The sequence below is a fragment of the Protopterus annectens genome, chromosome 10.part0, assembly GCF_019279795.1.
Source record: "Protopterus annectens isolate FY-2018-M chromosome 10.part0, PAN1.0, whole genome shotgun sequence".
Taxonomy (NCBI): domain Eukaryota; kingdom Metazoa; phylum Chordata; order Ceratodontiformes; family Protopteridae; genus Protopterus; species Protopterus annectens.
In genome coordinates this window covers 420,462,454-420,475,649 of record NC_056744.1, presented here as the reverse complement: position 1 = coordinate 420,475,649, position 13,196 = coordinate 420,462,454, and the positions used below count along the sequence as shown (strand labels likewise).

Below are 13,196 nucleotides of genomic sequence, written 5' to 3'. Positions count from 1 at the left end.
CCCCGCTGCTGACCCAGAAACTATATCTCAGGGTCCCAAAGGGGTCAAAGCTTCCACTGCAAAAAACCCTGTCCCCTCTGATTGGGATTCTAGAGCACTGGACAGATGGGGGGAAAAAGTTTACACTTCTGCTACCTTGGCTGTAAGGGCTTTAAATAGTCTGTTTCATATGCTTAAATATCAGCAATACTTAACGTCACTGCTTAAACAGAAAATGTTGACAAATTTTGAATGTTCAGAGAACAAGGAAATGCAGGATTTATTGCATGCACCTGAACAAGTGGGAAAGCATACTTTGCAATGCGGTTATGGTTCACTGGTGGCCTCTTGCAGGGCCGCTGTTACAAGTTCTGTTATTAGAAGGCATGCTTGGTTAAAGGAACAGAATCTGCCTGATCATGTTAAAGCAAAATTATTAGATGCCCCATTACAGCATGATACTTTGTTTGGTGCTAAAGCAGAAGAGGTGTTGAAGAAAATGGAGGATAAAGTGAAATCCATGCAGACAGTTAAGGATTTCTTACAGGTACAGCCAACCAGATTTAGCAGGAACTGGCCTTCTAAAAATTGGTCCTTTCCAGTGTCAGACAGACCACAAAGAGGCAGATACAGACGTCCCAGAGGCAGATCTCAGCCCCAAGGCTCATACAGGCCTAAACAATGGGGTGCTCCTACCTCCAAAAGCGGAGAAGACAAATCACAACCTTACATGGAACAATCCCAATGACTTATCTCTGCCAGATCCAAGTACTTTTCTTTTGGCAGCCCCCTTAGGGGGAAAACTAGCACTTTTTTCATCAAATTGGCAAATGGTTACCCAAGACAAATGGGTCTTGAACATAGTGTCCCAAGGCTACAGGTTCCATTTTCACACCCTACCAAGGGCGAAAGGTATGCCAGACCTGCCACACAATCAATGGGCAGAGGCAGAAAAGCAAATTACAGCCCTCATGCACATGAGGGCCATTCAACAAGTAACACAACAAGAGCAGGGGCAAGGATTGTACTCCAGACTTTTCTTAGTGCCCAGAAAGGACAAAGCCTGGAGACCAATACTGGACCTGTCTATACTAAACACGTTTCTGGAGGTTCCAAAATTCAAGATGTTGATTCTACAGCAGCTACTGCCCATGCTGGGCAAGAAGGCTTGGCTCGTAACTTTGGACCTAAAAGAGGCATAACTGCATGTCCTAATCGGACAATCTTGCAGAAGATGCCTCAAATTCATTGGTGGCTCAATGCACTACCAATTCTCTGCACTGCCCTTTGGCTTATCTACTGCACCCAGGGTCTTCACAAAATGCCTGGCACCAGTAATTGCATTTTGCAGACAGAGGAATTTAAATATATCCCTACTTGGACGACTGCCTTATTCAAGCCGAGAACAAAGACATTTTTCTAAAGCATCTGACGTTTGTAAAATAGATTACTAATTTTCCTAGGGTACACAGTAAACGAAAAGAAATCAAAACTAGTACCCTCTCGAGAGATAATATTCCTGGGTGCAAGCTTAAATACACCTGCCCAGATGACTTATCTCACGCCAGACAAACAAAAAACAACCGACTTCTTACTTCAAAAAGTTGGCAACAAAGACCCAGTTAACTGCAAGGAAAATCCTGCAGGCCTTGGGTTTCATGGCATCCTGCATTCTACTAATTCCATATACCAGACTGCATATGAGGAAACTACAATGGTATCTAAAAAGTGTTTGGACTCAGCATTGTCACAGCCTGGAGACAGTAATTACCCTCATCCCCTGCCTGCAACAGGAGTTTCGATGGTGGGCACAGGCCTGTCACCACAACAAGGGTCTGCCATTCACTTTAACCACAGCCAGACAGACACTGACACCGGATGCATCAGAATATGCCTGGGGAGCCCATATGGCAGGAAAATGTATTCAGGGCACATGGCCTGCAAGCCAGATGCATCTTCACATCAATCAAAAAGATATGCTAGCTGTTCAGAATGCCCTGACAGCTTTCAAGAATCTATTTCATCCAGGACAGCTACTGATAAAGACGGACAATACTACGGTCATGTGGTACATAAACAAGCAGGGAGGTAGACATTTGTAACCCCTCTGCAGACACAGCAATGACCTTATGGGACACAGCATTGACTTATCACATTTACCTGCAATTACAATTCCTGCCAGGAAAAACAAATACTCTGGCAGACCAACTAAGCAGAAACCTCATGGATCCCCACGAGTGGAAACTGGATCCACAAGTCTTCAGCATGATAACGAGGAAATGGGGATGCCCAGACATAGATCTATTTGCCTCCCCTCACAACTGCCAATTACAGAGATTTTGCACAATGATTTATCACAAACAAGCATGGAGAGTGGACGCCCTATCCTTCAGCTGGAAAAATCTAACAGTATATGCCTTTCCTCCACTGCCTCTCCTTCCCAGGGTACTCCTAAAGGTCAGACAAGAGAAGCCAAAAATGATACTGATTGCACCAGACTGGCCACACCAGCACTGGTACCCAATCCTAAAGAGCTTGTCTCAATGTCCAGCATGGATATTGCCTCAGACTTCTCACTTGCTGACCCAAAAAAACAATCAGATCCTGCACAGCCAACTCAGGACCTTAAATCTGGCAGCATGGCAGATAATGTAGCCATTCAGAGCACTCCTCTTTCAAAAGCTGTTATGGATGTTATCTTGGAGGCCAGGAGGCCCAGTACCAGAAAATCTTATGCAGAAAAACGGAAGAGATTCTGTGCTTGGAACCAGGAACAAGGCATTGACACATATGTACCAAATATCCCTCAGATTTTACAATACCTAACTGAGATGCTGGACAAAGGCCTTTTCTTTTCATCAATTAAGATTCATGCCTGTGCCATTTCAGCCCATTACAACACGGAACCACCTATCTTTTCTCATCCTTTATTAAGGCAGTACCTCAGAGGGGCCAAAAACATCAGGCCTCCAAGGAGAGCACCAATTCCGGCATGGGACCATAATTATTTCTTGGAAAAAGTCATACTGACTCCTTTTGAGCCAGCCTCAACAGCCGATCTAAAATTCTTATCCTGGAAAACAGCTCTGCTCCTAGCTATAATCTCTGCAAGACGAGTCTCGGAGTTACAAGCACTCGTGGCTGTGGAACCTTTTATCATTTTTCATGCGGACTGTTTCTCTGAGGACAAACCCAACATTTATGCCTAAGGTGGTGTCCAGTGTGGCCCTCAAACAAACCATTCACTTGCCTACCTTTTTATCCAAACCCACAGAACAAGGGTGAGAAAATTCTGCATTCTTTGGACATACACAGGCAGATGTTTATCGTGTTACAGTGCTGCAGTCATTACACTTGTGTTATCCTACCAGCAGGCAGTTCCCTAGTCGGCCTGAGTTCCAAAGTCTTGGTCCGGCGTTGGTTGCGGTCGCCTCCTCCCTGACGTCAGTGTGACAGGGGTATATAAGATGCAGCCTCAAAATTTTCTTCAGTCTTTCTTGCCGTGCGGTGCCCGAAGCAGAAGCAGTTCGGAAGTGCCGGTTGGCCGACTCCTGAGATTTTCATTCCGAATCCAGAACCGAAGTCTTCTACAAAGCTACGTACCCCGTTGGGGTAACTTTTTCTTGCCTCAGACCGATGTCAGTAAAAGTTAATAACTGTTTCTTGTGGGAAGCACATACCTCAAGGATTTCCACTCCTATTGTATTCCTATTTCTAAATGGATAGGCCATTGCATCCGTTTCTGCTATTCTCAGCATGGCAAATCAGTGCCTAAGGGCATTAGGCGTCATTCTACCAGAGCAGCAGCCACTTCAGCAGCCTTCCTCAGAGGAGTTCAACCAAAGACATCTTAGAGGCTCTAACTTGGAGTTCAGTGCACACTTTTACAAAGCACTACCACTTATCTCTTTACTCTAAATCCAGAGCAGGCTTTGCCACTGCAGTTCTGCAGGGCCTCATAGCCTCTCCTAATCCTATTTAGCCCAGTCACCCATCCTCAGCTTTGGGATTCAACCCAAGAGTAATGACTGCAACAGTGAAATACGATGAACATAGTGCAGTTGTGTACCTACCATAAATGTAGATGTTAGTGTATTCATTGTTGCAGTCCAGGTTACCTTCCCACTGTCCCCGTTTCTTTTGCTGAGGTTTATCTGTACTTCTCTATTCTGTACAACCTATGTGGTCTATTTGCTTGTAGATGAAGGGAATGTTTCTTTACTGCATGTTTGTTTATTGGCATAATATATTTAGCCTACCCTTTTGGGGGCACCTGACATCTGGGGCACTTGCGAACTGCTTCTGCTTCAGGCACTGCGCGGCAAGAAAGACTGAATAAAATGGCGCCGGCTGCATCTTTTATATCCCTGGCGCACTGACGTCAGGGAAGAGGCGACAGTAACAGACGCCAGACCAGGATTTTGGAATTCAGACTGACTGCGGGTAGCCTGCCAGCAGGATAACCCAAGAGTAATGACTGCAACAGTGAATACACTCTAACATCTACATTTATGGTAGATACCAAACACAACTCCTTGTAGGAACAGCACCAACTGGTAAATTTGAAGAAGTAAGATGTCCAGGTGTCAAACCAAAGTGCAGAAAGAAAGTTTTATTAATAAAATAAAAATAAAACTTTCTTTCTGCACTTTGGTTTGACACCTGGACATCTTATTTATGGTAGATACACAACTGTACTTTCTTTTCCTTGCTGTCTAGCTTCAAGTGAACGTTTATACTGGTTTCCTGTGGAAGGCTCCAAAATATCTTTATGTGGCACCTGACCAATTGCTTCCTGTTCCACTGGTTTCCCCTTAATTTGGATATCCATTGCTCTATCCTGTTGTGGTGCTTTCTGCCTTCGATTTTCTACACTGAATCCTTCTCTTTGCAGCTGCTCCATATCCTCAGTTTCTATTTCTTTAACTTCTCCGTTACTAATCTCTTTTTTTACTTTTCGTCTTAAGGCTTCTTATTTTTTGTATTGTAAAGTTTTCCTTATCCAGATTCCTTTGTCTGTATTTCTCTTCAGATATCTTTGGTGCTACTCTTTTTGTATTGATTAGTTTTGCTTTCTCCGTTGCATAAATATTACACCATATTAAATCTGCTTTCCTTTCCCATGTCCATATTTCTTCTTCACGTCTCCTTATCTTCTTGCTTTTCATTATTCTGGGGACTCACTCCATCATGCTGTGATGTAGTCTGTGTTAGACCTTCTACATTAAATCCTTCACTTTGGAGGCACTCCATGACTTCAACTTTTATTTATTTAATTTCTGCTTTACTAATCTTCTTTTCCACATTACATCTTTGATATTAATGTTTTTATTGTGAAATTTTCTATATCTGGATGCCTTTGCCTGTATTTCTCTTCGAATATCTTTGAGACTGCCTTCACTATAGTAGTTAACTTGGCTTTCTCCTTTGCATAAATATTGCACCATATCAAATTTCTTTCTTTCCCATGTCCAGATTACTTTTTTATATTTTTCAAATAACTTTAGGTTTTGTTTATATGTTTGCCACTTCCTCAGATGCTTCTTTTTCCGAACAGATCAAAGTTTCGTGTTCTATGTACTGTTTTTCAAAAATCTGTTGTATTAATGAACGCACATTTTTATTTGAAGCTTCTAACGTTTTTTCGTGTGGAAGTATTTTTCTTTCCTCTAATTTCTCTCGTAATCTTTTTGTATATCTTGTGTCTAGAAATTCTGGGGTTTCTACATAGTAGCAAAAATACATAATATCTTTCTTATCCTCAGTAGTTAACTCTATCGTCTTTATGGCTCAATTTTGGCCAGTCATGTTTTGTGATTTTTTTTGTGGACTGCTACTTCCATCTACAAGAGCAATGCCATCTTCCCCCTGGGCCTGGCCTGGACCCATTGTAGGAATGTTTCTATATTTTGAGGATTCTTCACTGTCATTTTTTTACCGTCCTGGCACCAGTGCGCCTACCAGGATTGGTCACTTTTTTTACCCTGGGTCTTGTGCACCCAGCTATCTTTTTAGACAGAATAGGTCTGTGTGGATGAACTCCTTACCTTGGTAAAAAAAAAACTAAGTAAATGAAGGAATTTATGTATGTCAACTACTTTAGCTTCCTGGGAGGCAAGAAATGAACCCTTGGGGTCTTCTGTTTTTGCCATAAAGCACCAGATTCATTCTTTTTGATTTGGGCAAACTATTATAAAGCACAGTCTTGAATGTGTCAGCAAAATGTATTGGTCAGTATGTTTTTCTTTCAGATTCTTCTGATAATCCCCATATTCTTGTAGGATGAAGAACGTGTACGTCTTGATAAAGAGCGTTTGGCAGCCCGTTTAGAAGGTCACAAAGAAGGAATTGTGCAGACGGAACAGATCAGGTAAAGGACCAGTGAAGGTCATCTTGGCCTTTTTGGGAACTGAATTTTGGCATTTGTGGTGTGTGTTTATCAAAGTGGTGAATGTCATGCTTGATTTAGACTAGGAATTGTTAGAACAAAGACTACAGAATGCTGACAAAGGAAATATTTGACTTGTCATAAAATGAAATCATCCTATAATACATTTTGCTGTAAAAGTAGTTTGAAGTTGGTTTTAATTTGCTTAATCATGTATGAGCTTTAGCTGTTGGCCTTTAAGCACCGCTTTTCACTCTGTCATACTTATCTTCATTTAGAATATTATCTTAAGTTGAAATATTCCTTTTTGAAACTCTCTAGTTTAATAAGGAAAACCCATAGGGACTCCAATATGCATCTTGTTTTGTTTTTAATCTGTTTTATTGTTGGTGATTTGCCAGTTCAGTCCTGAAAGTACTGAATTAAGAAAAACACAATGTTAAGATTTTGAGTCTCTTGTCTAGTCTACCCTAAACCCTGTCCACTGGATTAGTTTAAGGCCAGTTACATTCAGAAACTGAAAAAAAATGAATGTGTTCATCACATGTTGAGCTTTTAAGCATTATTTTCCTTGCATCATTGTAAGCGGCTGTTATTTTGTGATATAACAAATTAAAAAAAAAAATAGCTTGATGGGAGACTGCCGTACTGCTTCATTTTGATCTGCAGTCAAGGCTACTTTCTCCATGGCTGATACTTAGAGGTGCATTGCATGTCTGAGTAAGCGTTGTACCACTTAGTGGTAATGCACTAAATTGTAAGGCATACATGAATATGTAGCAGTCAATTTGCACATCTGGCTGTGTGCAGATGTTACATTTGGAGCAAGGTTACAGAGCTGCAGACCAACCAAAGTGGAGAAGAGCAAGTGGTAAATTGTTTAGCAAGTTAGCAGCCATGTGCAGTAGGTAGCATATTTGATTTTTGGGGCAGGTATTCAGTAGGAGATGTGTAGTAATAACCTGCAGTTCATTTTAACTGTGCTTTTGGGTGGCTAGTCACCTGGTACTGGTTCCAAGAAAGGGGAGGAAGGAGAGTATAGTACATTTAAGAAATGGGGAGTAGCCAAAGCATAAATAGGCATACCATGGAAAGGAGGTGGAGACTAGGTGCTTTTTTTGAGGATCAGTACCACTTGTACAAGCAGAGAGGCGTGTAGATAAACTGGATAGAAAGTGGGAAATGATAGTCTGCAGGGGGCACAGAAATAGTACAGGCAAAGAGAGGTTGATGTGCACACACTAGGAGGGGGGGGGGAATTTAACTGAACAGTAACAGAATGTAGAGAAATGGTGATGGAGAGGAGCATGCAACTCAGAAGGGATTGGTTATCCTGTAATGGTGGTTTTAAGCAGCAGGGCAAAATAGCCCTGAGGAATAACAGTTTGAGCCAGAATTAATAGGGGGCCACGCACTACTGTGATGGCTTCTTGGCAAGGGCCTGCCAGTTGAGTGCATCTGCTGTTTATTCCAAGAGGAGCAAGGTGGCAGCAGTCTTGTGGCCATCACACTATCCGCCACCTTCCACACTTGTTGCCATACTGATGGCTGGTCTGCGGCAGCAATCTAGCTGAGCTGCCTGCCTGGGAGAGGTTAGCCTCCCCCAATAGGTGTGGCACTTACAGCTCTCTTGCTTGCCACAGCACCAGCCACAGGGACAGTAGCCATTTGTGGCTGAAGCACCTCAAACTCCTCTGCTTCATGACCTGCAGAAGGTAGATGTAGTGGAGAGATTAGCATTAATGACCTGCAGAAGGGAGATGTAGTGGAGAGATTAGCATTAATGACAGTGTCCTGCAAAGGCATGCGGAATATAGTACTACATAATAGTAAGTGCTGCACTAACCATGCTATAGTACAGTTCTCTGCTGGCTTTCTACTAGTTTCCTGCGGAAATACACAAGGGACAAAATACAATGCTTCACTGCAGAACCCCACCCCTACATGGACATGCATGATAACAAATGGAGGGAAATATACCCAGAATTTCACAAATGAGTTACAAGCCCACTTGGACATGTACAGTAGCATATGCTTGGAAATGTGTCTATGATAGCAAATGCATGGAAATGCATCCACATATTCACATCTAAGCTTCAGCCCTACGTGTACATGCAAGATAACAGATGAATGGAAATATATCAACAGATTGACAACTAGGCTGAAGCCTGACCCCTACGTATGCAAGATGAGATGCATGGAGGTGAGACCTTAGTTTAATAACTAAGCCACAGCCACATGTGTATGTGCAAGGTGACAGAAGCCTCCAAATGGTGTCCACAGACTCATAATTGAACAGTTTTACAATACCCCACAGTATGCACCTGTGCCAAGACAGGCTAGCAGCAGTTAGACAGTAGAGGTGCCCTTCATACTACTGTACCTGGTATGTTCTGGTAAGTTTCAAGGAAAGTAGGCTTTTTTTGTTAGGAATTTAATTTTGAGTCAAGAAATGCAAAAATATTGGTGCCCCTTTATAAGACAATGTTGACATCTTTGTTGGATTATGGTCTGAGGGAATGCCATAAAAGCTTTCTGAAATAAAATCATGTTCAATGTGATACAGAATGTTGAGTGGACAGTTGATATGGACATAAGGTTTGTGTGAGGAAAAGCTTCAAAACATCTTTGGTTTGGAGGTATCGAGACACAATAGGGATGCTAGGAGCAATTTGATGATGAAAATTTAAAGGTTTAATACAAATTAGGAAGAATCGCTTTCATATTGGAATAACAAAGCTTGGAATAGGAATTATCAAATATTTTAAGTGCTTTTAATACAGCACAGGATGGCTACTTTTATGGTTCATAGGTGTATTAACAACCAGTGGGGCTGTTTGAAGCCTAGCCATGCCTTCCACATCCCTAGACAAGTACTGGTACCCTTGGTAAGTGCAAGCAGAGGGCTGGGAGATGAACCGTTTATAGGCTGCCAGTGTCTACTAGAGCACAGGTGCCAAATCAGGGATGAATTTCGTATTCCTTAGCCAATTCTCCAATTTGCACTTGAATTGGCTTAGGGAGGAACTTTGCTTCACATGGATGGGGAGCCTGTTCCAGAGAGGGGATAGTCTGTAGGATACATATGTGAATCTCTAGCGGGTCCTATTCATTAGGTCCGCAAGGATTGTGACAGACAACACATGCTTTTGGGATGAGTATTGTACCTTGATAACTGTTTTTAAAGTGGGGGTTATCCTGTGGGTTCATCAACGAATTGATTGAAGTTACTGGTAAACGCAAGAAGAAACATTTTTGTTTCCCAAATTCTTGAAACACCACAGGAATCCAATAATGTATTGCCTGATGGAGCATTAACATGGCTACAACCTCCAACAAGGGATTTTATGTACAAGTCTTCCCTTATTGCAGCATTCTTCTCAGACCGGTATTATATTAAAAATCTTCTGAATAAGACCTGGGAAATCTTGACCTATGATAGGAATGTTATGGAACAACTTGGTAATATTCCATGGTTTGTTTATAGACTTGGCCCCATTTTTAAATTTTTACTTGAAAGTTTCGAATAACAGCAGAAACAGTGGTATACATAAATGTAGCCGTTGCCCTTTATGTAAATGTCGCAGTTGGAGTTTCATTTGAAATCTGTGGGATTACATGCAAAGTAAATAAATATCATAATTGTAGTACAACAAAAGTGGTTTATTGTGCTCCGAGCCAACAGTGTCCAAGATTTTATGTTGGCAAAACAGAGGTGTTTACGGGACAGAATTTACGAGCACACTTATGATAAAAGGGAAAAAAACCCTCACATGCCGTGTGAAAACATCTTATGGACCGTGTTGATCATGGGTTTACTATTTTTTTTTCTTTTTTTTTTTTTTCTTTTTTTTATTGTATTACAGGACTTTATTCCACCAATGAGGGGTGGTCCGTGGACATTGCATTTGGAAAGACTTGAGCTTTGTTGGCAGTTGAGAATTGAATGCCACAAACTGGGCCAGACTCAACAATCAAATGTCTATTAGCTTCATTTTAAAATTGAAATTCTTAGAAAGATGATGTTTTCAGCTTAATAGGGTAAAAACGTATGCACCCTATTATTGTAAGGCGGGCAAGATCATTGATGATTTTACAAGTCTGGACAACTTCTGATTCTTTTTTTTATTTATATTAATGAGGAGGTGATGTTGTTGGGGGCTTGGTCAACGTGTCATTAAATTCAACCATTAATGTTTTGTTATAAAAAAAGATAGAACTTTCGATGGTAGTTAATCTGAGAAAGTGTATACTATAGTAGAAGAAAGCGCTTACCCTTTATTACCTTGGTTTACTTGCATGTTTTATAGTGTTTGTTAAAGGTTTTACAGTTCGTATTTTTGCTCCGGCTGTTGTGTGATCAGGGTGGGGTCTGACTATGCCTTGTGTGCCAAGCCTAGATCTCCTCTCAACAGCACGTAGGAGACAGAATACAGGAATAGGGCTTTGAAGTGGTCTGCATAGGATATGTGATTTTTGCCGTATATTCTTTTAGTGAGAATCATCTGTGGGCATTACAGTTGTTAGATGTTGCTGGCTAGGTACATACCAAAGTGGGCATTGTACTTGATGGGTCTGATTGCAGAATATAGTAGGACATTGACCTCCTTGGACCTAGATGCTGCACATTTGTTTATAAGTCGCACAGCATAGAATCATTTCTTTACTACTGTAGACACGTGATGTTCAAAGGCTAGATTTGATGTTCATCGTGCATACAGCTGCAGTCATTACAGATGGGGTTATCCTGCCGTCAGGCGGGTCCTCGGTCTGCCGAATTCCAAAGTCTAGGTCCGGCGTCGGTTGTCGTTGCTTCTTCCCTGACGTCAGTGCGGCAGGGGTACAAAAGAGGCAGCCGATGCCATTTTCTTCAGTCTTTCTTGCAGCGTGGTGCCCAAAGCAGAAGCAGTTCGCAAGTGCCGGTCGGCCAGCTCCTGAGATTTACGAAAGTATTTCAGCCGAAGTCTTCTTGTAAGCTAAGTACCCTGTTGGGGAAACTTTTCTTGCCTCAGACTGATGTCAGACAAAGTTAATAATTGCATTTCTTGTGGGAAGCAAATACCGCATAAGGATTTCCACTCTTACTGTATACCTTGCTTAGGCCCAGACCACGGCGTCTCGGCCTGCCGTTTTTGTGCTAGATTCAACAAGCGCACTATTAAGTGCCGGGCGAAGTTCACCCTTCATTATTTTGGCAAAAAATTTAATTCTATCATGTCGTCGGATACTCTGACTCCAGTTTTGATCAAAAGATGCAAAGATAAGGACCGACATCCGAGGTCCGCACCGACTACTGAGACCACGCTTAGGCTGACTACCAGTTCTCCGGTTCTCAGCAAGGTGCCTATGCAGCCCCCAAGTACCGATGACACTTCATTACCGGTGACTACAGTACCTGAGGTCGCAGGCTCCTCGGACCCCCTTCCTCCTGCAGATACCGACGCCACTCTTTGCGGGGAATCTCAGAATTTAGACAGGCCTGCCATTTCTCAAGGTGTCTTCAGGCCTTCCTCCTTCTCTATTAAAACTTTCACTAAATCTAAAGCAGCCATGAAATCCAAAAAACAGGGTCCTCAGACCTCCTCTCAAGGACCCATGCCTAAAAAGCAAATGCTTAAAATGGCTGAGGATCTGATTACTCTTATCAGGGGTTCCCAACTCCCCACGGACAAAAGACCCAGATTAGAGGAAGGACTACCCTTCCTCAGATCAAGCTTCCATTACCTCAGAACACTCTGAGGACCAGGATTACGCCTATTCACCTTTTGAAGACACTGAGGAGTCTATTCCCGCGGTCGCCCCCCCCAGAGGACTACTCTTTTGGGGAAACCCTGCATACATTGAGGGTACACTTCCACTGGGAAAGCCAAGATTGCTCGGATTCCAAGAAAAGGCTCAGGGAATTTCTTTTGCTCCCCCAGCATAGGCCCCTGGCTATCCCTCCTGTTTTGGATATATTGGATGATGTGTACACAGAAGCCAGCCTTAATCCAGATTCTTTACCTCCAGCTCCTGTTAAACCAGACCGGTATTACCGGGTTCCTGATTCTCACCAGTTCCTATATAAAAGCCATACTACTGACCCAGAAACTATTTCACAGGGTCCCAAGGGAATTAAGGCCTCTACTGCTAAAAACCCATTATCTTCAGAGAGGGATTCCAGAGCTTTAGAAAGGTGGGGGAAAAAGGTGTACACTTCGGCCACTTTAACTATGAGGGCATTAAACTGTCAATTCCACATGCTAAAGTATCAACAGTTTTTGTTATCTCAGTTGAAAAGCAAAATGACACAACCAGAACAACCAGATTTAAGAGAGTTGCAGGATTTGTTGCATGGTGCAGAGCAAGTGGGTAAACATTCCTTGCAGTGTGGTTTTGATGCTTTAGAGGCCTCATGCAGAGCTGCTGTTACGGGGTCTGTTATACGTAGGCATGCTTGGCTCAAAGAGCAAACCTTACCAGATCATGTCAAGGCTAAATTATTAGATGCACCTCTTCAAAAAGATGTATTGTTTAGAGTTAAAGCTGAGGAGTTACTAAAGAAAATGGAGGGAAAAGCGAAATCAATGCAAACAGTGTAGGATTTCCTGCAGGTACAACCTCCACGTTTCAGCAGAAACTGGCCTTCAAAAAAATGGTCCTTTCCAGCCACGGACAGACCTCAAAGGGGCAGATACAGATGCTCTAGGGGTAGAGGACAACCTCAAGGATCTTTCAGAGTCAGACAGTGGCAAGCACCAACCCCAAGAGATGGAGAAGACAGATCACAGTAATTTAGAAAACCGACACAATGACTTCCCCCTACACCTGCCAAGCAAAGCTTTAATGG

The 13,196-nt window shown here is 42.4% G+C and overlaps 1 protein-coding gene across 1 annotated transcript in view; it reads left to right on the top strand.

Annotated features, from left to right (window-relative positions):
- CDC73 (cell division cycle 73) overlaps window positions 1-13,196 on the top strand; it is a 2,122,897-nt gene that overhangs the window by 304,672 nt on the left and 1,805,029 nt on the right. The window contains exon 6 of the mRNA XM_044085321.1: window positions 6,261-6,349. Coding sequence (XP_043941256.1) covers window positions 6,261-6,349 — 89 coding nt within the window. The remainder of the gene's footprint in view (window positions 1-6,260; window positions 6,350-13,196) is intronic.